The following is a 23,139-nucleotide window of genomic DNA, read 5'->3' on the forward strand; positions in this document are numbered from 1 at the left end:
GGATGTAATTCTTTGACTAAAGTCTGAGCTCTTATTACAAGGTAACTCGGTGAAACATTAGATGTCAACCATCACACAGTAAGGGCATTGTTGCCCAGAAACCAGTAATCATAAAAACATATGCCTCATTGTCAAGGCTGCTGACATATGTTTATGCAATGGCTCTGGACTCTAAGTAGTCCATTCAAACGTTGGTAGTTAAAGAAGCTTTCACCAGCTGCATATTGCTGGAAATGGATGGACAGATGGTGGTGAAAAATTTCTCATCATCTGATACATGGGCTAAATTCTGCACATCACAATAGTCTCTCAGAAACTAAGTGTTTGTACTACTCTAGTGACATATCTGCCACATTTTAAGCTTGAGATCCCTTTGGAGAGGATTAAGCTAAGTGCCAGTACAAGGTTCGACACTATCTCTTCTGTCATCACCACCATCAATAACACAAACATGTCTATCTGCAGTCATGATAGTATGCATTCAACTGGAACAATGTAGCTGTTCATTTGTCTTTGTGCCTTGTTTACTTGCCTGTCGATGACATGAAACATCTACACTGATCTACGATTTGGTGAATTGTTACCTTTAACCCTTAGTTATTTATAATGTTAAAGTGTGTTGTATGAAATAGAGGGTGGTCCACAAGAAGTAGAACATTTTCAATTGGTTATTGTGAGCTTTAGCATACATTTATACCAACATATCTTATAGATAACTGTTCTACACACTTTGCCTTTACTAAAAAGCCTAACAAATTTATTTATTAAAAATACATAACATACTGTAAATAGCTTTCATGATTGATGATACATTGCTAAAGATATTCATGGAAGCTCCTCATTACATTCTCAATCATTTATTGAGGAATGGCCTGTATCTCTTCCAGGATGGCAGCTCTCTGTTCATCAGTACTGAGGAGTCATTGTGAAAAATTCTGTCTTCAAAATGTTCCCATGGAAATGATGCAGGGGCTGAAAGTTAAGATTATCTCATCAGCCATGGGAGAGTAATCTGTGCGGAAAGTGGTGCCTCAGTGTAGGCATTAAATTACTGACCATATGGGGTGTAGCCCCTACTTGCTGAAATCATATCCATTTGGATGGCATTATCACTGTAGCTGTGCAATAAAGAAATTGTTAATCATGGTCACATATCACTCAAAATTGACAAAAACTGACTGGCTGTTGTTGTCTTCAAAAAAATATTGCCTAATGATTCCAATGGACTTTCAAGTAGTACACTTTTGGGGTACTCTAGACCTTTTCATGCACAAACTGTGCAGAGTTGTGTCCAAGTCATATTGGAAGTTTTGTTTATTGACAACCAGGCATCACATGATTTGCCAAAACTGTATCATCCTGGTTGATTCTGTCCAATAATGTTGAGCAGAAACTGCATTTACTCATTTTATCTCCTGGCTTTAACTTCCTAGTCACTTGCAGCTTATAATGATGAAACTTTAAAGCCTATTTCACAACCCTCTCCAAAGAAATGCAAGCAACTGGTAATCTTTAGCAATGGTGATGAATAGATCACCGTGAGCTTCGTTGCACAGCTGCATAAACTTATCAGGTATTTTCTAACTGACATTTTAGGTCCTTTATGCTTCGCATTGGTTACAGAATTTGTCTCATGCCACTGTTTTATCCACCTGAATATTGTCCTGTCTGGATGGAAACAGCAGTCTCTTCCATGGCCCATTGCATGTTGGATAGCTGCAAAGCTCTGCACATGACGGAACTACTCCACTGTCTCAAAATGCACCAGCACCGGCCAGTCTTCCATACTGCACTGAATGACATACTCTGTAAGACTGATTAGATGTGGTAGATGGCACAAGCACATCTACATCTTAGCACGGTGGCCAATTGATAATGTACACTATCCCATGTGCCACCCTACATATTGTTCAACACTATATATTGTTCAACACATACTTCTATCAGACTTTTAAAGTAAGTTTATTTTTAGTATTATCTTTAATGTACTGTACAGTTTTATTCCTTGGTGGAAAATACTGTTTTGAGTTTCTTGTTTATTCTTTCTTGGCAAATGTTAGTTCATTCTACACATTATTTCATAGTTGGGGTGAGAGGTGTTTGTGCAGTAATTTTCAAAACTATTTTTGATGTGCATGACTGACTAGTAAATGTGCTGACATGGTGCTGTTAAAAAATCTTTCTAATGAACCTGATTGCCATTTTTACTTTTATTTTTTACTTATATTTTTATTACAGTAACTATTAATCATTCTTCAGGTAGACTGAAAAATTCTTCCTGCAATATATGAAAACCTATTGCACAGCCTCCCATGAAGATCAAAATGCTGTATCTATAGACAAAGAAGATTCTACATACTAGTAGTTACATGACTGACATCTTTAGAACAAACAACAATGTGTGACCAGTCATGTGTGCTCACAAAACTAATGTGTGTATTATGCAATTCCACATAAACAAAAGTGATTTGCGGATATCAGACAATATTATGAAAAATAAAGATTGCTACTCACCATATAGAGGAGATGTTGAGTTGCAGACAGACACAACAAAAAGACTGCCATACATAGTGAGCTTTTTGCCAAATGGCCTTTTTCTACAGTGGACAAGGCACACGCACACACACACACACACACACGCACACACACACACACACACACACACACACACACACACACACACACACAGGCGCGTGCGACCATTGTCTCTGGCCACAGACAGTGGTAATGTGTGTGAGGGAGTCTACTTTAGAAACAAGCCTTTTGACCAAAATCTCACAATGTATGCCCATCTTTTTATTGTGTCTGTCTGTGACTCAACATCTCCTCTATACAGTGAGAAGCAATCTTTCCTTTTCATAATACTGTCATTACATGCTGGATTTTCCATTACAGGTCACAGGAATAGATATCAATGGGCATACAATGGATGATGCTCAATGTGTGAAGTTTCTTGGTGTCTAGACAGATAATAAAATGGACATGGGATCAGCTTGAGGATTTTCTGGAGCATTTCAGCTATTATGAGAGAAATATTTATTTTATTGATAACTAATCATCTTGCAGAAGACGTCTAAGGTACCTTAGGGATGTGCCAATAGATATACTCCCGAATGCTATTTTTGGTAAAGGAGATGAGTGAACTGAAGATGAACTCTGCAGTTCACAACCACAATATTAGAACTAGAAATAATTTCCACATAAAACATACATCCCTCTCTAGAGTTTTATATACTGCTGCAAAAGTCTTTAATAGGTTTTTGCAATGGGTATCAGAGGAAATTGAGCATCCCAAAATATTTTTAAAAAAAGTCAAAGAACACCTAGTTAGCCAATCCTAAAATTTATCAGAATAAATTCCACACAAATCTAATATCTGTATTAGATAGATCCTGACTTTCCAGTCTCTAGACAGATGGTAGAGGTCTGTGTAAAATTACATAAATGTTTTATTTCATGAAGGGAACTCTCCCTGCAATATATCATATGTTCGTGTAACCCTCCTGGCCTAATCCTTCGTTATTCATTGCTCTTCACCCACCTACCTCCTTCCCTGTTCCCACTCCAGCACTACACAGCCTTCTATTCCACCAAGGCACCCGCTGTCTTTTTTACTTCTGTCCTTATCCACACCCCCTACCCCATACTCACCCTCCATCTAACCTCCCGACTGCACATAGCTGCCCTACCCTCTCTCCACCTCATCCCTGTATGCCCCCACAAGCAACACTTTGCCACCACCCCTCACCCCTACCCTGCTATCCCTCCCCACCCCAAGCCTCCTCCTTACCCCCACCATCAAGGTTGTTTCTTCCATCAAGCATAATTGCTTGCAGTCTGGCCTCAGCAGCCAGAGACAGTAGTAATGTGTGTGTGAGTTGTGTTTGCATGAACATGTGTTCATGCCGGTTAATCCAGAAGGATGCATTTCTGGCTGAAAGCTTACTTGTTTAACAGTCTTTTAGTTATGCCTGTCTGTGATGCAACATCTCCACTATATGGTGAGTAGCAATGTATCCTTTTACAATATAATGATAAGGGTAGATACTACTCACCATATAGCGGAGATACTGAGTCACAGATAGGCACAACAAAAATAGTCAGAAAATGAGCTTTTGGCCAACAAGGCTTACGTCAGAGATAGCGCGCGCGCGCACGCACACACACACACACACACACACACACACACACACACACACACACACACATGACCACAGTCTCTGGCTGCTGAGGCCACACTGCAAGCAGTTTCGCATGATGGGAGATGCAACAGGCTGGTGGGTGTAAGGAGGAGGCTGTGGCGGGGAGGGGGAGGGATTACACGGTAGGGGCAGTGGCTGCTTATGGAAGCATACAGAGATGAGGTGAGAGGGTAGGGCAGATGGGTGCAGTCAGAAGGGTAGACAGATGTCGGGTGAAAGAGGGGGGGGGGGGGGGGGGGGGCAGGGAGCTAGCAGAAAAGGAGAGAGGCGGAAAAGTAAAGGAACAGGGGGGTCACTGGAAAATGGTTGGTATCTTTTATATAGGAGGGTAGGTTGCTGGTAATAGGCTGACAAAGACTCCACCAATGTTGTTTTCAACTGCAAGGATTACTTGGCAAGAGGACTCTGCCAGTTGCCAGAGTCATCCACCTACATACCCTGCCACAGTGACACCACTATTGAACACTACTATTGCTAATGCCCGACAGATTCCAGACCTACAACCTCCTTCCCAATCGTCATGGCCAACTATATCCTCACCCACAATTACTTCTCCTTTGGATGCATTACCTACAAACAAATCCAGGGTACAGCTGTGGGCACTTGCATGGCATCATCCGATGCCAACCTATTCATGGGCGATCTAGAGGAATCCTTCTGAAACACCCAGAATCCCAAACCCCTCATCTGGTTCAGATTCACTGATGACATCTGCATGATTTGGATCAAGGGTGAGGAGATACTATTCACATTCCTCCAGAATCCCAACATCTTCTCCCCATTTGCTTCACTTGGTCCTACTCAACCCAACAAGCCACCTTCCTCGATGTTGACCTCCACCTCAAAGATGGCTATGTCACTACTTCCATCCATATCAAAACTACCAACCACAAGAAATAACTCCACTTTGACAGCTCCCATCCATTCTACACATGAAGTCCCTTCCATTCAGCCTAGCAACCCATGGCTGTAACGTCTGTAGTTCCTCTCGAAATACACCAAGGGTCTTGCTGAGGCCTTGATAGACTGTAATAATCTTCCTGACCTTCTACAAAAACAGATCTGTTCCCTACCTCTCCAGTCACACACCACCTCCAAAAGTCCCACTGTCTGGCCACAGAGGAGTATTCTCATGACTCTGTACCACCCAGGATTGCAGCAAACTGAATCACATTCTTTACCAGCATTTTGACTACCTCTCATTGTGCCCTGAAATCAGGAATGTCCTACTCACTATCCTTTCCACACCTCCCACAGTGGTATTCTGCAACCCACCAAACCTACACAATATCCTCGTCCATCCCTACACAACTCCTGCTCCCAATGCCTTACCTCATGGCTCATATCCCTGTAACAGACCTATATGCAAGACCTGTCCCATACATCCTCCCACCACCACCTACTCCAGTCTTGTCACAAGCATCACCTATACCATCAAAGGCAGGACTACCTGTGAAACCAGTCATGTTATCTACAAGCTAAGCTGCAACAACTATGCTGCATTCTATGTGGGCATGGCAACTAGCAAGCTGTCTGTTCGTATAAATGGCCACCGACAAATTGTGGCCAAGAAACAGCTGAACCAACCCATTGCTGAGCATGCTGACCGACACAGTGATTTTCATTTCAATGATTGGCCTAGTCCTCTATTTCACCAATGTACCCACATTCTTTTGACCTCTCTCCTTTTCTGCTAACCCCCCCCCCCCCCCTTCCCCCGCTCATCCTCCGTCTAACCTCCTGACTGCACCTAGCTGCCTACCCTCTCTCCACCTCATCACTGTATGCTCCTGTCAGCAGTACTTTACTGTCCTCCACCCCTAACCTGCTATCCCTCCCCCCCTCCCACTCCAGCCTCCTCCTTGCCCCCACCACCCGGTTGCATCTCCCATCATGCGCAACTTATTGCAGTGTGGCCTCACCAGTCAGAGACGGTTGTCGTGTGTGTGTGTGTGTGTGTGTGTGTGTGTGTGTATTATACCTCCAATGAAGGCCTTGTTGGCCAAAAGCTCATTTTCTGACAGTCTCCTTGTTGTGCCTATTCACGATTCAGCATCTTTGTTATATGGTGAGCAGCAACTAACCTTTTCATAATACAATTACATTCCATCTTGGGTTGTCCATTGTTGAATCTATCCCTTTAACAGTAGAGCATTGTCTTTATTTAATGTTTTACATAATAGCAGCAGCTGAGAAATATACAGGAAGCAGTTTTGTTGTGCTTTTTATTTTTAATTTGCCTTTTTCTCCTAATGTACATACATACATATATACATACATACATACATAAAGTAATCTGCAAGTCATTACTATAGTTAGAAGTTTGAGTAATGCTAGTAATAATTTGTTGTTAGTATACTTTACAGAAGTAGCCAGCAGTGGATACTGTGGTGTCACCACCAGACACCACACTTACTAGGTGGTAGCCTTTAAATCGGCCGCGGTCCGTTAGTATATGTCGGACCCGTGTGTCACCACTATCAGTGATTGCAGACCGAGCGCCGCCACACGGCAGGTCTAGAGAGACTTCCTAGCACTCGCCCCAGTTGTACAACTGACTTTGCTAGTGATGGTTCACTGACAAAATACGCTCTCATTTGCCGAGACGATTGTTTAGCATAGCCTTCAGCTATGTCATTTGCTACGACCTAGCAAGGCGCCATTATCAGTTACTATTGATACTGATTCATGTACCATCAAGACCGACGTTCTTCATTAATGGATTAAAGTTAAGTATTCCACCAGCTACATCCTTTTTTCTAAATTCTAATTTCCTTGTCCTGTTCCAGACCTCACGCCAGCCTGCGTGAGCTAAAACGCGTGCCTTTCGGCCTCCTTCTAGTAACACGGTGTTGGCTCTCCTGCCAACCAAAGCAGTTACACCTTTCTGTTAGTGTATAATTTGACTCATTCCACATCCCTGAAGACTCCCCTTCATGATGGGATTTACAGAACACTATGTATGTATGTATGTATGTATGTATGTATCTATGAATGAAATGAATGAATGAATGTCCTCTGGCCTGCACCTGCAGTGAGCAGATGGTGGGGTGGGACATTCAGCTGTAAGCACCTGTATGCCTGAAGGACGGACTCAGTGGTAGAACCTTGCAGCAGGCGCACCTGGCGACGTGTGTCGTTCAGCATGGCCAGGAAGACTGGTGCATCAACCCGCAGCGAAGATAGCTGTCGCAGCAGTGCCGCTCGTTCCGGACCCTCCGCTGCAAAATGACACACACCATCACACTCCATTTATGTCTGTTTCATACCAAGTCAGTAATTTAGCCCAGTGTCAAGTGGTTCAGTGCCTCCTTGAAATGATAAATGGCAAGTGTGTGTTCTGACATTGATTAGTTGTTAGTCAAGTGCAGACTGCTGTGGAGTTTGCACTGAATGATGATTCTCTCAGAGGGACTGACTGAAGTAATAAATGTTGAAGCAATGCAAATCTTTCAGTAGAAATTAAAATGAAAATAAGAGAAAAAGGGCATGAAAAGCTATTAACCAAAGTTGATTTGCCTGGAGTTCTGAAAGAACTTGCAGTTGAAGAAATAAAATAATACTTTTACTTACTTCCATTAGAAGAAATATGAACTTTAATCCAGTGTACTCACACTCATCCAAATGAAGTTGTCTCTGCAAAATAACTAAATAAATTTAAGGGAATGTTGTACATCTTTGCTACTGCACACAATATGTTACCATGATTCTCTATAATGACTATGGAAGCCAACTGTTCTGGAGACATTTTGCATTCCAGATGAACTTTAAACAGTAATACATATGTCTTATCACAATTCCAAAGAGACAATTTGTTGTCCCACAACCAAAAGAGCACTGATAAGAGAGAGTAGAATTAGAATGTTTTTCTAATGAGCTCTACCAAACTGATGTTCAGATATGTCCAGTGGTTCTCTACTGTTGAGACAGTGTGGGAAAAGCTACTAGACCATCTACTGACCACTTAATGTGATCATATTTACTAAATCAATTTACCCACCACTCAGTTAAATAATTTTGTCTGGACATATTTAGTTACTAAACCATTCACCAATGGACTAAATTACTAGTGTGAAATGCCCTTTACACACAGTACACTTGGAGCTGTAGGAGGGAAAGCCGGTAGAGAATGTCAGTATGGATTTTTTTCATTTATTTACTTATTTAGCTTTAAGTCATTTAATTACAGCCAGCACATCAATATTGCGATCTCAATCAGCTTTAACACATATTTATCACGGACTACATTTTACTTATTGTGATTAATTTTCTTCTTTCTCATTTGTATTCCGTTATTTACACAGCACGCACAAAGTAACTTCACATATAAAATCAACAGCTAATTCTGATGGAGGGAAGATTGGGGTTTACAACCCATAGATGATGAATGAGAGACAGATTAAATATTGGTACAAGGATGGGGAAGGAAATTTGCTGAGGCCATTTCGAAGGAACCGTCAAGGTATTTGCCCTAAACAATGTAGGATGGGAAACTGCAGGTAACTGTGCTGCTGTGATTGCATATTACATTTTCAGAGAGTAAACAATTGCTCTTCAAGAATGAACGTGTTTGCAGTAACTGCTGGTCTGAAACCCTTTAGCTCTTTTGTTTCACAAAATCCGAGAGGCTAAAGATGGTGTTGATTTGATATGTGTCATATTCCTTGATTTCTGGAAAGTCTCAAACACACCTCTTCTATGGCACTTATTGAATAAAATAAGTACTGTCAAATTAGTCAAATTATTTGACCAGGTATGAAGACTACATGCAAACACTACACCAGTTTTAGGGGTACACATCACCAGAAGGAAAACTAGAGCTCAGGAAAGTTTCAGCAGAGTGACACGTCCTGACCATATGCGGATTCAGCATTGAATGCTGATTTGTTACCCTCTCTGCCCCTCCCATCTCTGAAATGTAACTTTCCACACATTAACCCCCCTCCACACCACCTTTAATGGAAAACAGATGTCTAAGATTTTAATATTAATAACAAAATTCATTTAAAAATGTAATAAATAATAATAATAACTTGTGTACATCAGTACTTTGTACATATAACTTCCAAGTAATCACCTTTCAGGGAAATTCAGACTTTGAAAAGCATTCAACCAGAAATTTGAGAAGACCATGTGTTACGCAATTTAAGAACAATGAAAATGCAATATAATAACTATAAAAACAACAAACCTCTCAACTTTGGCAACATCAAAAATTACATAATATAAAATTTGTGTGTGCATTGATTATTCTCTGTATTTCACTTAGCACTATACAGGTCAAGAGACTACAGCCACACATGTGTATATGAGTTGGTCTCACCTTACTCAACCTACTCCGTTTTTCGATCTACAATCCATGTCTGATTTCTTGTTGACAGCAGGTATGGCTTGTATGCCTTTTCCTGGCTGGAGTGTTGTCTCCAGCCAGTCAGGTTGCAAGTTCAATCACATGGGCAGATCCTGAGATATGGACCTGAGAACTATCCTGTGTTAAACACAGCTTGAAATTTCTGGAGTTCCTTGCAATTTTTGAGACATTCAGTTTTCATGCTTTTTTTAGTATCTGGAAGTTATCTGATAAATTTGGTAATTGATATGTGTAAAAATATAAATGCATTTACTGCGAAGTTTTATTTTTTGGGAGGGGGTGGGTGGGAAGCATTATGACTCATGGTGAACCTCCTCCCTCAATGTGTGCCTGATCTTGTGACACAATCTTTGCTTTTTTTCCTTTTTTCTCATCCAGTTAGGGACCTCTTCTGAGTGTAATATGTGAAACAGTATGACCATCCTGGCAAAAATCAGAATCCCTCTGGAATATCCCTACATCTTCCACATGCACAGAGTCTTAATGAATCTGGATTACTCAGAAATGTGAAATACTGACTGAGAAAGTACCAGATATGAATAGCAATATTGAAGAAGATTAGGCGGAAAGAAACCTATACTCTTTTGGATTCTGGTGACTACACAATATTTTGCAGTAGCAGTGGTACAGCCAATCTTGGAACTGTTTTCTTAGTATACAGGGAATACAATTTAGCTTTATCAAATTTTGAAGCCATGAATAGTAGGATATGCACACTGAAAATAAAAATGGAATTCTTCAATATGACACTGATTTGAGTCCATGCTCCAACAGATGAAGTGAATGAAGAAGGCAAAGACTCCTTTTATGAACAGCTTGAAGATACTATGATACTACAGTGGAAAAATTATGTGAAAGTGGTTCTAGCAGATATGAATGGCGAGGTAGGAAGAGAGACAGCGTTTAGACCAAATAAGGAAAAGTATAGTTTACATGAAGTGTGGAACGAAAATGGACTGAGGCTGGTTGACTTTGCTGTAAGTAAAAACTACTTCGCCTTCAGTGTCACCATATTCCCACAAAAGGATATCAAGAAAAGTAGTTGGAAATCACTGGATGAGAATGCAATCAGTGAGATAGATCATATGCCTATCCCAAGAAGGCATGGGTCAGACATTAAGGATGTTAAGGTGAAGATGGGGGGCTGATGCAGATTTTGATGGTCAAGTATACACAGAGGATATCAACAAAAATCTGTAACCTTATAGAAAGGGATAGGAAGTATAATATGGATTCAGTTGTCACTAAAGTTCATCATTTGCACATGGAGGACTCCTGTGTAAGACTACTCATGAGTTCCCTGATGAAATATTTACTTGCAAAGTGTTTCCAAAAAAACATGATATTAAATTTTGGTAAATGATCATTTATCAACAAATTTTGATTAAAGAAACAAATGAAGATGCAGGTCCATGAAGTCAGTAGGGAAGCTGGTAGGAATTAATTTGGAAAAGTCACAGAGGGAACAGAATAGGCAATTATTTATTTAGCTATGTGTGGTTACCATTACTACACTAAAGAATTAAACCTATTTTGTTAATGTCATTATTTCACTTTCCGAATTGATTCTAAATTATATCACTACTGATGGGACTGTGCTCAGTTGAGGGCCCCTCTCAATATAGAAATCTCCATTGCACAATAATTTTGCTGATGATAATTATAATGAGAGATCTCTGAGAAGAATAGATTACACCACAGCTAATAAATTGTGAGATCACTAACAGCTCTCAACTGTATGTCTGCAAAGACCACAAAAATCTACTTGCATGAAAGGCAGATGCCAGACAGCGATTCTCTGGGAGAGTAGTAAGAAAGTGTAAATGTTAGAAGGTTGAGAAGGTCATCATTAAAAAGAAACTAGAATTGCTTTACTGGGGGCGAGGAAGTGATACTGATGGGTTATCCTGTTGAATGCCTCTTCTACTCAAATTCTGAATCTGCAGCTGGTCAGCTGTCAGCCATGGGGCAGCACTGGTCATGTCAGAGTGCTTGTTTTTGTAACTGTTGTTTCAACTGATCAGTAATTATCCACTCGCCAATGTAACAGAATAACATGCTACCATTGACTTCTGTAAGAACTGTTCACTGCTATGGTTTGTTAAGAAAAACTCTTTCTAGAAGCAAGCTCAGGGTGACACAGGATGTTCTGAAACATACTGAAAATAAGATAAGAAATCTTCAGCTGAGACAAAAACATGAAAAGATGTTTGTCTCGTATACTGCATAAAAACGAAAATGACAATAGTTTTGCATCAGCCCTGCTCACTCAGTCTCACATCCTGTGACTTTTTTTAGATTTCCTAGAATGAAACAAGAGCTAAAATGGAAGTGTTCCAGAATGCAGAAGAGGTGAAAGAAAAATTGTTTAACATGAAAAAGAATTTACGAAGACATGAACTCTGATGAAACTGATTGTACCCCACAAATGTCGGTAGGTTGATTGTATACCACTCTTACTCCCAAATGCTATCTTTTAATGTGTTAGTAATCATGAGTAGATAATTTGTTTTGAATTGTTACCAGTTTTTTGTTTGCTAATTTAAGTTAATTCACTGGAACACATTTTGGCCATGTGTTGCTCATCGCCAGCTGTGTTTTGTTGCATACATGTCCAAAAAAGTTATTTCCACTGTTGCTTTACTATGATGTGCTGTATGTTGTTGACTGTGGAATTGCCTGTATCAGATGCAAACTAAATATTACTGAGTACTTGTAATGTTGTGATGTTGTCCTGCAATGACACATAATGTTTTCATCAGGAAACATATGAAAACTGAAACTTGGAATGCAGAAATCTTAAGTAAAACATCTGACATGCAGAGAGTATGTTAATCATTTAACTGATGGCAAAATATAATCATGCATCCAACAAAGGCAACTCCACAGTCCATAGAATGCAGTCCAACAACAAGGATGACAACAGTGGACGTCATTTCCTCACACCCTAGCCTCCCATTATCTTCAAAGAGGCTACTGCATCAATACCGCATTAGACATAGTTTTTACATAATCAAATACTTAATTTTACACTGCTTGACAAAAAAAGTAAAGCACTCAGAAGACAAGGTTGGATGTCTATGTAACTACATACAAGTACACCTTGTCGGTGGGTCTATAAATGGTTACAGTTCCAATTTTCTATGACTGGCAGAACAGTCACCAGTGTGCATTGGAACTGTTCATGTTTAGTGTTGTTACCACACCTGCTAGGATATATAGGGGGTTTGAACAGCATCAGATATTGAGTGTTCACTCGGAAGGACACAGAGACGATGCATACTGATGTGAGGCAGCATTATCAGCACCTTTCAGAGTTAGAAACAGGTCTCATTACGGTTCCCATTTGGTCAGCTGAGTGAACTGCGCAATATCCAGATTTGTAAGGCATTCAGATGTGCCTGTGGGCCGGTATTTGACTCTATGAGGAAGTGAGGGCAGGCATAATCGTCATCAAGGTTCTGATCAACCACATCTGCCCACCAAAAGGGAGGATTGCCATACTGTGCACCAAGCCCATCATAACCCATTCACCTATGTGCCAGCCATCTGAGAACGAGTAATGGATTTCCTGGAACAATCTGTTTTATTCTGCACTATTGGTCGGAGACTACCAGCAGCCAAATTGCAGAATTACCATCCCATGTGTAGGGAGCTGGTAACAGGACAACACTAACAGCTGTGATTCAAATGGTGTCATGACCAAGAAGTATGGATTGCTGATGAATGGCATCACACTGCAGTCAGCGATGAGATGGGTTCTCCACTACCCCAGATATCCATGGTTGGTGAGTATGGAGTGATCTGGGCAGAGGTCTGAGATGTTGTATTTTCACACTGCCGCATCTCGTTGCATAAAACACTGATTTGAGTAACAAAAGAGGCCAAGAGCCATTTATTTGTTGATGTATAATATTTAACTACGCAAGGTAATGATGTATTTTGACGATTAACAAGAAGAGATGAATCCAGTGCCACTGACGTGCCTAAGAAACTATAGACTAATTCAACGTGCATGTAAAAAACATCGATATTATAGACAGACTCTGAAGACATTTGAATATTACAAAAAACAAGCGCGCAACCCATTGTCCACTGCAGGACGATATCACTCTCTTTTTATCTCCTGTATAATACGGATGCACCATTACATAGGCATCATTATTAGACTTGTAATTTGTTAAACACTACAGATAAAACTGTCATTTTGTTGTATGTGGGATTAGCATGTGTGAAAAATGCAGAGTGGTTACTGAATGGACATTTCTATGTGATTTCTAAACTTTTCAAACCACTCAAGCTCTGTCATTGTTATTGACATTAGTGTTAACATGCTATATGAACTTAACGTCCAAGTTCGTAATTATAGTGTCAATTACTCTAAATTTGTGTTTGCTTGATCATTTAATTTCTATGTGCCAAATTTTTTTTACAGAGCCAACCATGTCCAACGTCTCATTGTGCGCACAGAACAGTCGAGGCCGACGTTAACATACTACTTATATTCTCCCCTTGTAATATTCTTCAAACTCAGTTTTAAACTAGCCCTTAGGTACATTTTCAGTGTGAGCGATGTCCGGGAATTTCTTAGCATACTTTACTTCTCCAACCACACATCGCTCACACAAAGCCTCACTGTTCCACAATGGTACACGGCACTTTCTAAATGGGAAAGGGAGCCACACAAGTATATGTTGCTTCCCCTCCCCAATCTGATGCTTAATAATAATAATAATAATAATAATAATAATATTTCTTACATCAGAGGTCCCAGTCTTCCAATGTTTTGCAGATGCACAACAGTGTTACTCCTGGTGTTATGGTGTGGGGAGCCATTGGCTATCACATCAGGTCACTGTTGTTAGTGATTGAGGGAACTCTGAGGGCACAACAGTACATCATGGATGCCCTGATCCTCATCTGTTATCTCTCATGCGATAGTTACGTGCTCTCAGAACAATGATCAAGCACACATGGCATGTGTTTCTATGAAATGTCTGGGTGATGCTGAGGTACTGGTGTGGCCAGCAAGATCCAGAGAGACCTTCCCAATAGAACATGCATAGGACCAGGTTGGACATTCACTTCATACCAGTGCCAGTACCCATGTTATCAAGGGCCAGTTATAACAGTTATAACAGTTGCCTCAGGAGAGAATACAACAGCTTTAGAACACCCTTACCTACCAATTTAGAGCATGCATGCAGGCCGGAAGGGGTGCAGTGTCATACTCATAGGGGTGCTCAACTGCTAAGTTCTTTGTAAATTTGATTTTGTAATCAGCAATATAATATTCTAGACCTTCTCAACACTTGAAGTTTCATTTTGTTTTCTCTTCCCATGCAGAGTGTTTCACTTTTTTGTCGGGCAGTGAAGTTTAATTAAGGATCTTATTTTAATATTGATGCATTAAAGAATGCCTGATTAAAAGTAATGTATTAAATTACATTAACAAATAATATCACTAGTAGCAGTGCAAAACAATTTATTCATAAAAGTAATGGCACTAACATTTTTGCCTTGTTTAATCCCTCTGTGTTCTCTCCCTTTCCTTTTTTTTTTTTTTTTAAAAAAAAAACCTCTGTGACACTACTAATCAGTATGAACTAATTCTTGAGGACTTGCATGATTATTACTAAAGGTTTGTGCTTGTATGGCAAAAATCATTTTAGTTCAATCATGTCAGCGTATTACATGATGATTTGGGAAAAAGGCAGCCCATAAAAAAGGAATAATATGTTTCATTATTTTCTCTGCCTAATATATGGTGTGATGTTTATACTTCAATATCAAAAATTATTCCAAGTGAAGAGGGGCACTTCCCATTGTACTTACAAACAGGGGGAATTTTCCGTAAATCTTGCTCAGAACCAGGGAATTGGAGCTATACTTACTTTATTTCTGGTACAAAATATAAATATGAAGTGCTAGCGCCTGTGAGTACCCGCTTGTGTCACGGGGTGTTGTTAACTTCTTAAACTTGAGTAGTGTAGCCTTGCTAACCCCAGAGACAGAAGTTACAGATAGGTAGACTTAGACTGTGGTAGAACACAAGTAATAAAGGGAGATGAAATAAATAATACTGTGTGAGTGACTGAAAAGTGAAAAGAGAAAAGAGAATAAAGATGTGAGCCTTTGCTTCACTGTTTCAAGTCATACATGTTAATTTTTGAGAGAAGAATTGTGATGATGACAAAGGAATGGTTTGTCTTCTCCTTAAATGAAACAGAGTATTGAACTGTGTGCAGAGTGGAAGTTGCTTGTTCCAGAAGTGAACAGCAGCAATTGAGAAAGAGTTGGTTGGATATTTTTCTTCTATGGATAGATACACCTAAGATACTAGATTAGTGAGACCTCGTGCTACAATTATGATGAGTTAATATGTACTTGATCTATGATGCTATATACCAAAGGTCATGCAAACTGAGAAAGTAACAAAGTATATGCAGTGTATAGTGGTCACTTAAGTTTTCTGGTCACCAGTATTGTTAGTTTTATCTGGATTTTTGCAGACAAGCCTGGCCTTTCAAAATATCTCTTTGTGTCCAGCAAGCATTTTACCTTTGAAACCATATCTGGAATTTCTTCACTGTTACTATTTTGAGAATAATCTATGAAAAATATACCTTCAAAAAATGTGATTTGATACTCAGATCTTCATGGCTCATTGTCAAAGCGATTGTTATGTATTGATAAAAATCTTCAGGCAAAAGGGTGTAAGTTAAGGAGCAGAAAAAAATTAGATAATGTGACTCTTTTACAGGGAAAAGTGATAATTTTATTTGAAACAAAGGATATAAATTAGCCACAAAATTATTTTTTTCATTCGGGGATAACATACACAAATATAAATAACTGTCATGCAGAGGATGTAAGTGTCCCCTGTTAAATTGTGGAAACTGAACTAATACTCTTCTGCCCATAGAAAAGCCAATTAATACTAATTATTATGATCTTCATCAAAGCCATAGTTTTTGTTGATAATCAAGAATTGATAGTGATGCCATGGTTTCACAAGGCTGGGCCTCTGCTTGAATGGTTTTAATTAAACATGGAAGCACCTCTATTTATGCATGCAGTGACATAAACATCTAGTTCCTTTAATTTAATTATTAATTAGTTGACAGCCAAGTAAATGTCCATTCTTTTGATGAAATGTAGTGAGAAAGGAAAAATGTTGTGTAAATTTTCTGATAACTTACAACAAAATACACAGCACCATACAACATTCTCAGTTTACGATAAGAAGGTTCAAGCTACATTAGTATTTCTTATGGTCATCCATCATCATTGATACTAGTTGATGGACTGAACAATGAATGGGAATAAAATGTTATTTCAAGGATGTGATGAGGCTAAAGTGTTGTTGTGCAGCAAATCAAAAAATCAGGCTATTGTTAACAATGTTATTTCCTTACATTCATTAGAAATTAAACCTCAGTTCTTTATCAAAGAATACCATGTTTTATTTTAGGACATGATGTATGCAATGCTGGAATGATGAAAATGTTCTCCACTGTAATTGTGTATATTGATTATTTGGAAAATGGCACTCAAGTATATGTGCTAGAACTACTGACTAAATCAAATGAAACTTCTGAAACATAGCACTGTACATTTCAGAGACAGCCACATGACTGTGTGAATGTGGGCTTTCACAGCATGCACTACTAAGGAAAAGCTCTCGCATTTCCAGCCTGTTGGCAGTGTTGATATATCACGACATTTTGACTAAACCGTGGTTAGTAAGGCACTCATCGAAATGTCATGGTGTATCGTCACTGTTACCTGGCTGGAAATCCAAGAGCTTTTAAAACACCTGCACACTTTCAATTGTATTGCTTTTACTGGAGATAATGCAAATGTAAACTTTGGTGGTCTTACCTATAAGCCATGATGGAATGGGTGTGAAACATAGTAAGGCAACTTTTTTCCAAAACAAAGAAAAAAGAAAGCCAAATGTAGGCACTGTCTTCTAATGGCATGCTGCCAAAGTGCATATTCTTAACAAGACAGAGTCTCATAAGAACTTTTTTACAAGTAGTTATTTCCAGAATCCACAGACATACACCCGAAGTCAGACAAGTTACCTTGCATTGACCTTCAGGTCACAGTCATAAACTGGGATTAACAACCACCCCAGAATGTCCCCCCAAATTTAAAACCCACTGATGAAGACTGCAGTATTTGATCTTGCCCATCGTGAATGATTAAGACTCAACCACATCCGAACAGGACAACGGAGAAAACGCCACAACTAGAAGAAGTGGGGTTATTGTGAAAGTGACATGTAAGACTGTAATGCGGAAGAACAAGCAACAGGATATATTGTAGAGAACTGTCCTATCCATGCTTTTAAAGGATGTCTGAAAAACTTCCAGGAAGTGACACTGACTGCTGGGATCTTAACAGATTTGAACATTAACCTGTAAATGGAGGGACACACAAAAGAAAGTGATAATTCACAGGGCTTTTTTTGAGTTATTGCATATTATTTATTTTAATACATTCAAAAATAAGAACATAAATACAGTACAACAAAACATTTTATGCAGTCAACACTGTTTTTTAGTGGGACACATGGAATTACTTGTTTCAAGCATCTAGTGAATTTGAAAAGAAAACAAATACTGTAGTCATACAAATCCTTACTAAATTGAGGGCTAGCACTTTCTTCTGCTGAACTGTTCAATTAATTACATGTATATATATTTTCTGCATCTACATCTACACTTTGCAAATCATCTTACGGAGTGTGGTGTGGGGTACTTTATGTGACACCATCTCTTCCCCCTTCCCATTCCATTTACAAATAGCATGTGAGAAGAACAGCTGTCACTGAATCTCCATATGACATAAAATGTCTATGATTTTCTCTTCATGATCATTTCACATGATGGGTGTGGGAGAAAGAAATGTTTTACCCGACTGTTCTTGGGGTATATGCTATCAAAATTCCAACAGTGAACTTGTCTGTGATGCACATTACCTACTTTTTAACATCCACCACTGAAGTTGAGCATTTCTGTAATGCACCCATACCAAGTAAACAATCCCTTGATGAAATGTGCTGCTATTCACTGGATGGAACTCTCTCTCTCTCTCTCTCTCTCTCTCTCTCTCTCTCTCTCTCTCTCTCATTAATCCAATCTGATAAGGGTCCAAGACTTATTAGCAATGCTCAAGAATGAGCGAAACAAGTATTTGTAAGCCACTTCTTTCACAGAAGATGGATGAATTACATCTGCTTTTATCAACTATGTTTTTATATGGTCATTCTGCTTCAGACAGCTCCAGATGCTTACTCCCACATTTTTTACAGTAGTTAGTGTTTCTTGTGATATGCTGCACTGTTTGTGGTGATTTTTTGGCAATAGTGTAACCAAAGAGTAGTAAATCTTCTCTTTGCCTGCCATTACGCAGTACGTTACATTTGTCTATGATCAGGGTCAACTGCCACGCACAGCACCAATTGCCAACCCTCTGCAGGTCTTCCTGCATTTTGCTCCAGTCTTCTGATGTTGCAGCCTTTTTGCACACAACAGCAATTTCCATTAAAGCCTCACGAAACGTCCAACATCATACGTTATATTATTACTATAAACTGGAAATACTGTGTGTGGACAAAATTATTGAAAAACTACAAATACAACAAATTACCGTGCATAATACTGTGAAGTAAAACAGTTGGCATCCGAAACAGCTTCCATTCAACTTGAGATGGATAAATACAAGACCTGTATGATTTTGAAGGGAATCTTATATCATGTTTGCTACAAACTAGTGACAAATTCAGGCAACAATAGCGATCACACACCCTTCTCTCCAAAGCAGACCACAAATGCTCAATAATACTGAGATTTTGTAACTGTGGTGGCCAGGCGAGATGTAACACACTTCATTCTCATGATCACGAAAACAGTCCTGGATGAACAGGAGCCCTGTGATCTTCAGACACAGCATCCCCACTGGGAAACAAACATTGTACCATGGGGTGGACCTGACCAGGCAAAATGGTCATGTAATCCTTGGCAGTAATGCCACCTTGTAGAGTAATCATGGAGCGCATGAAATATCACGATATGGCTGCCCAAATCATCACCAAACCCCCGCCATGTAATCTCAGTGAGAAATTGGAGACAGTGTGAAACAAGAATCATTCTGTCAAATGACGTTCTTTCATTGCTCCACAGTCCAGGTTTTATGGTTTCGGTGCCACTTTATCCTATTACAGACGTTTGCATTACTGATGAAAGGCTGTGGAATTACAGCTCACTCCATAATGGCCTAATTTCGTTGTGACTTAGTTGATGACGTTTTTCTGCTTTCCCCATATGCGAAGTAAATCTTTGCCACGATGTCTTTTGAACCATCAAACACTTCTTTTACGATCCAATGGACCTGCAGCATTGTAGATATTTCTTAGACACATTATGTAATAAAATCCAAATTGACGCTATAGTAGTTACGTGTTTTTATTGTGATGGACCCATTTCGTATAGGTTGCCACCTTCAGACCATCTGCGAAAGTTACATAAAATTTTTATCTCATATTATTATTATTATTATCCTTTTTTCTCAGACGTTAAGTCTGGTTAAGAATGGAAAGTGACGCGGACCTTGATCAAGCGTCACTTCCTATTAACTGTACGGTATGTGTTATATTGCATTTAGGAACTTTCGGGTAATTGAACATGTATCAATAATTACGGATTTCTGTAGTTGTATATATATGGTTGGATGTAGCTGTATTGCATTGATGTACTGGTGGATATTGTTTGGTATGACTCCTGTAGTTGATAGTATAATTGGTATGATGTCAACTTTATCCTGATGCCACATGTCTTTAACTTCCTCAGCCAGTTGGATGTATTTTTCAATTTTTTCTCCTGTTTTCTTTTGTATATTTGTTGTATTGGGTATGGATATTTCGATTAGTTGTGTTAATTTCTTCTTTTTATTGGTGAGTATGATGTCAGGTTTGTTATGTGGCGTTGTTTTATCTGTTATAATGGTTCTGTTCCAGTATAATTTGTATTCATCATTCTCCAGTACATTTTGTGGTGCATACTTGTATGTAGGAACTTGTTGTTTTAAAAGTTTATGTTGTAAGGCAAGCTGTTGATGTATTATTTTTGCGACATTGTCATGTCTTCTGGGGTATTCTGTATTTGCTAGTATTGTACATCCGCTTGTGATGTGATCTACTGTTTCTATTTGTTGTTTACAAAGTCTGCATTTATCTGTTGTGGTATTGGGATCTTTAATAATATGCTTGCTGTAATACCTGGTGTTTATTGTTTGATCCTGTATTGCAATCATGAATCCTTCTGTCTCACTGTATATATTGCCTTTTCTTAGCCATGTGTTGGATGCGTCTTGATCGATGTGTGGCTGTGTTAGATGATACGGGTGCTTGCCATGAAGTGTTTTCTTTTTCCAATTTACTTTCTTCGTATCTGTTGATGTTATGTGGTCTAAAGGGTTGTAGAGGTGGTTATGAAATTGTAGTGGTGTAGCCGATGTATTTATATGAGTGATTGCTTTGTGTATTTTGCTAGTTTCTGCTCGTTCTATAAAGAATTTTCTTAAATTGTCTACCTGTCCATAATGTAGGTTTTTTATATCGATAAATCCCCTTCCTCCTTCCTTTCTGCTTAATGTGAATCTTTCTGTTGCTGAATGTATGTGATGTATTCTATATTTGTGGCATTGTGATCGTGTAAGTGTATTAAGTGCTTCTAGGTCTGTGTTACTCCATTTCACTACTCCAAATGAGTAGGTCAATATTGGTATGGCATAAGTATTTATAGCTTTTGTCTTGTTTCTTGCTGTCAATTCTGTTTTCAGTATTTTTGTTAGTCTTTGTCTATATTTTTCTTTTAGTTCTTCTTTAATATTTATATTATCTATTCCTATTTTTTGTCTGTATCCTAGATATTTATAGGCATCCGTTTTTTCCATCGCTTCTATGCAGTCACTGTGGTTATCCAATATGTAATCTTCTTGTTTAGTGTGTTTTCCCTTGACTATGCTATTTTTCTTACATTTGTCTGTTCCAAAAGCCATACTTATATCATTGCTGAATACTTCTGTTATCTTTAGTAATTGGTTGAGTTGTTGATTTGTTGCTGCCAGTAGTTTTAGATCATCCATGTATAGCAAATGTGTGATTTTGTGTGGGTATGTTCCAGTAATATTGTATCCATAATTTGTATTATTTAGCATGTTGGATAGTGGGTTCAGAGCAAGGCAGAACCAGAAAGGACTTAATGAGTCTCCTTGGTATATTCCACACTTAATCTGTATTGGCTGTGATGTGATATTATTTGAATTTGTTTGGATATTAAGTGTGGTTTTCCAATTTTTCATTACTATGTTTAGGAACTGTACCAATTTAGGATCTACTTTGTATATTTCCAATATTTGTAGTAACCATGAGTGGGGTACACTATCAAAAGCTTTTTGGTAATCAATGTATGCGTAGTGTAGCGACCTTTGTTTAGTTTTAGCTTGATATGTCACCTCTGCATCTATTATCAGTTGCTCTTTACATCCTCGTGCTCCTTTGCAACAGCCTTTTTGTTCTTCACTTATAATTTTGTTCTGTGTTGTATGTGTCATTAATTTCTGTTTAATGATTGAAGTTAATATTTTGTATATTGTTGGTAGGCATGTTATGGGGCGATATTTAGCTGGGTTCGCTGTGTCTGCTTGATCTTTAGGTTTCAGATAAGTTATTCCATGTGTAAGTGTATCAGGGAATGTGTATGGGTCTGCAATGTAACTGTTAAATAATTTAGTTAGATGTGAATGTGTTGAGGTGAACTTCTTTAACCAGAAATTTGCTATTTTATCATTTCCAGGGGCTTTCCAATTGTGAGTAGAATTAATTGCTTGGGTGACTTCATGTTGCAAAATTATCACTTCAGGCATTTGTGGTATCATCTTGTATGTGTCTGTTTCTGCTTGTATCCACCGTGCATGCCTGTTATGTTGTACCGGGTTTGACCATATGTTGCTCCAGAAGTGTTCCATGTCTGTTATGTTTGGTGGATTGTTTATTTTAATGTGTGTGTTATCTATTGTCTGGTAAAATTTCTTTTGGTTTGTGTTGAATGTTTGGTTTTGTTTCCTTCTATTTTCACTTTTTTTGTATCTTCTGAGTCGTTTGGCTAATGCTTGTAATTTCTGCTTCTTTTCGTCTAATTGCTCTGTCGCTTCTTGTTGTGAGATTTTACCTAACCTTTTTCGTTTTTTTTCCGAGATTTCATTTCTTATAAATTGTGTTAGCTGTCCGATGTCTTTCCTCAGTTTTTCTATTTTGATCCGTAGCCTGTGTTGCCATGCTGGTTTTGTGGGTTTCTTCTGTGTGTTGGTTGGTTCTGATCTCTGCCTAGTGTGTATATTAAGTGTAGTGAGTGCTCCTATATAAACCAGTAGTTTTAACTCTTCCATAGTTGTGTTTTCATTTATTTTGTTGTGTATGATTGTGTTGATAGTTTTTATTGTTGTTTCGACTTGTGGGTTATTTGGTGGTCTATGCAAGAATGGTCTAATGTCTGT

At 38.8% G+C, this 23,139-nt stretch overlaps 1 protein-coding gene across 1 annotated transcript in view; it reads right to left on the reverse strand.

The window, feature by feature from the left end:
* Window positions 1-23,139, reverse strand: part of LOC126236787 (uncharacterized) — a 387,517-nt gene that overhangs the window by 17,981 nt on the left and 346,397 nt on the right. The window contains exon 4 of the mRNA XM_049946370.1: window positions 7,276-7,423. Coding sequence (XP_049802327.1) covers window positions 7,276-7,423 — 148 coding nt within the window. The remainder of the gene's footprint in view (window positions 1-7,275; window positions 7,424-23,139) is intronic.

This window comes from Schistocerca nitens, chromosome 2 (assembly GCF_023898315.1).
Source record: "Schistocerca nitens isolate TAMUIC-IGC-003100 chromosome 2, iqSchNite1.1, whole genome shotgun sequence".
Lineage (NCBI taxonomy): Eukaryota > Metazoa > Arthropoda > Insecta > Orthoptera > Acrididae > Schistocerca > Schistocerca nitens.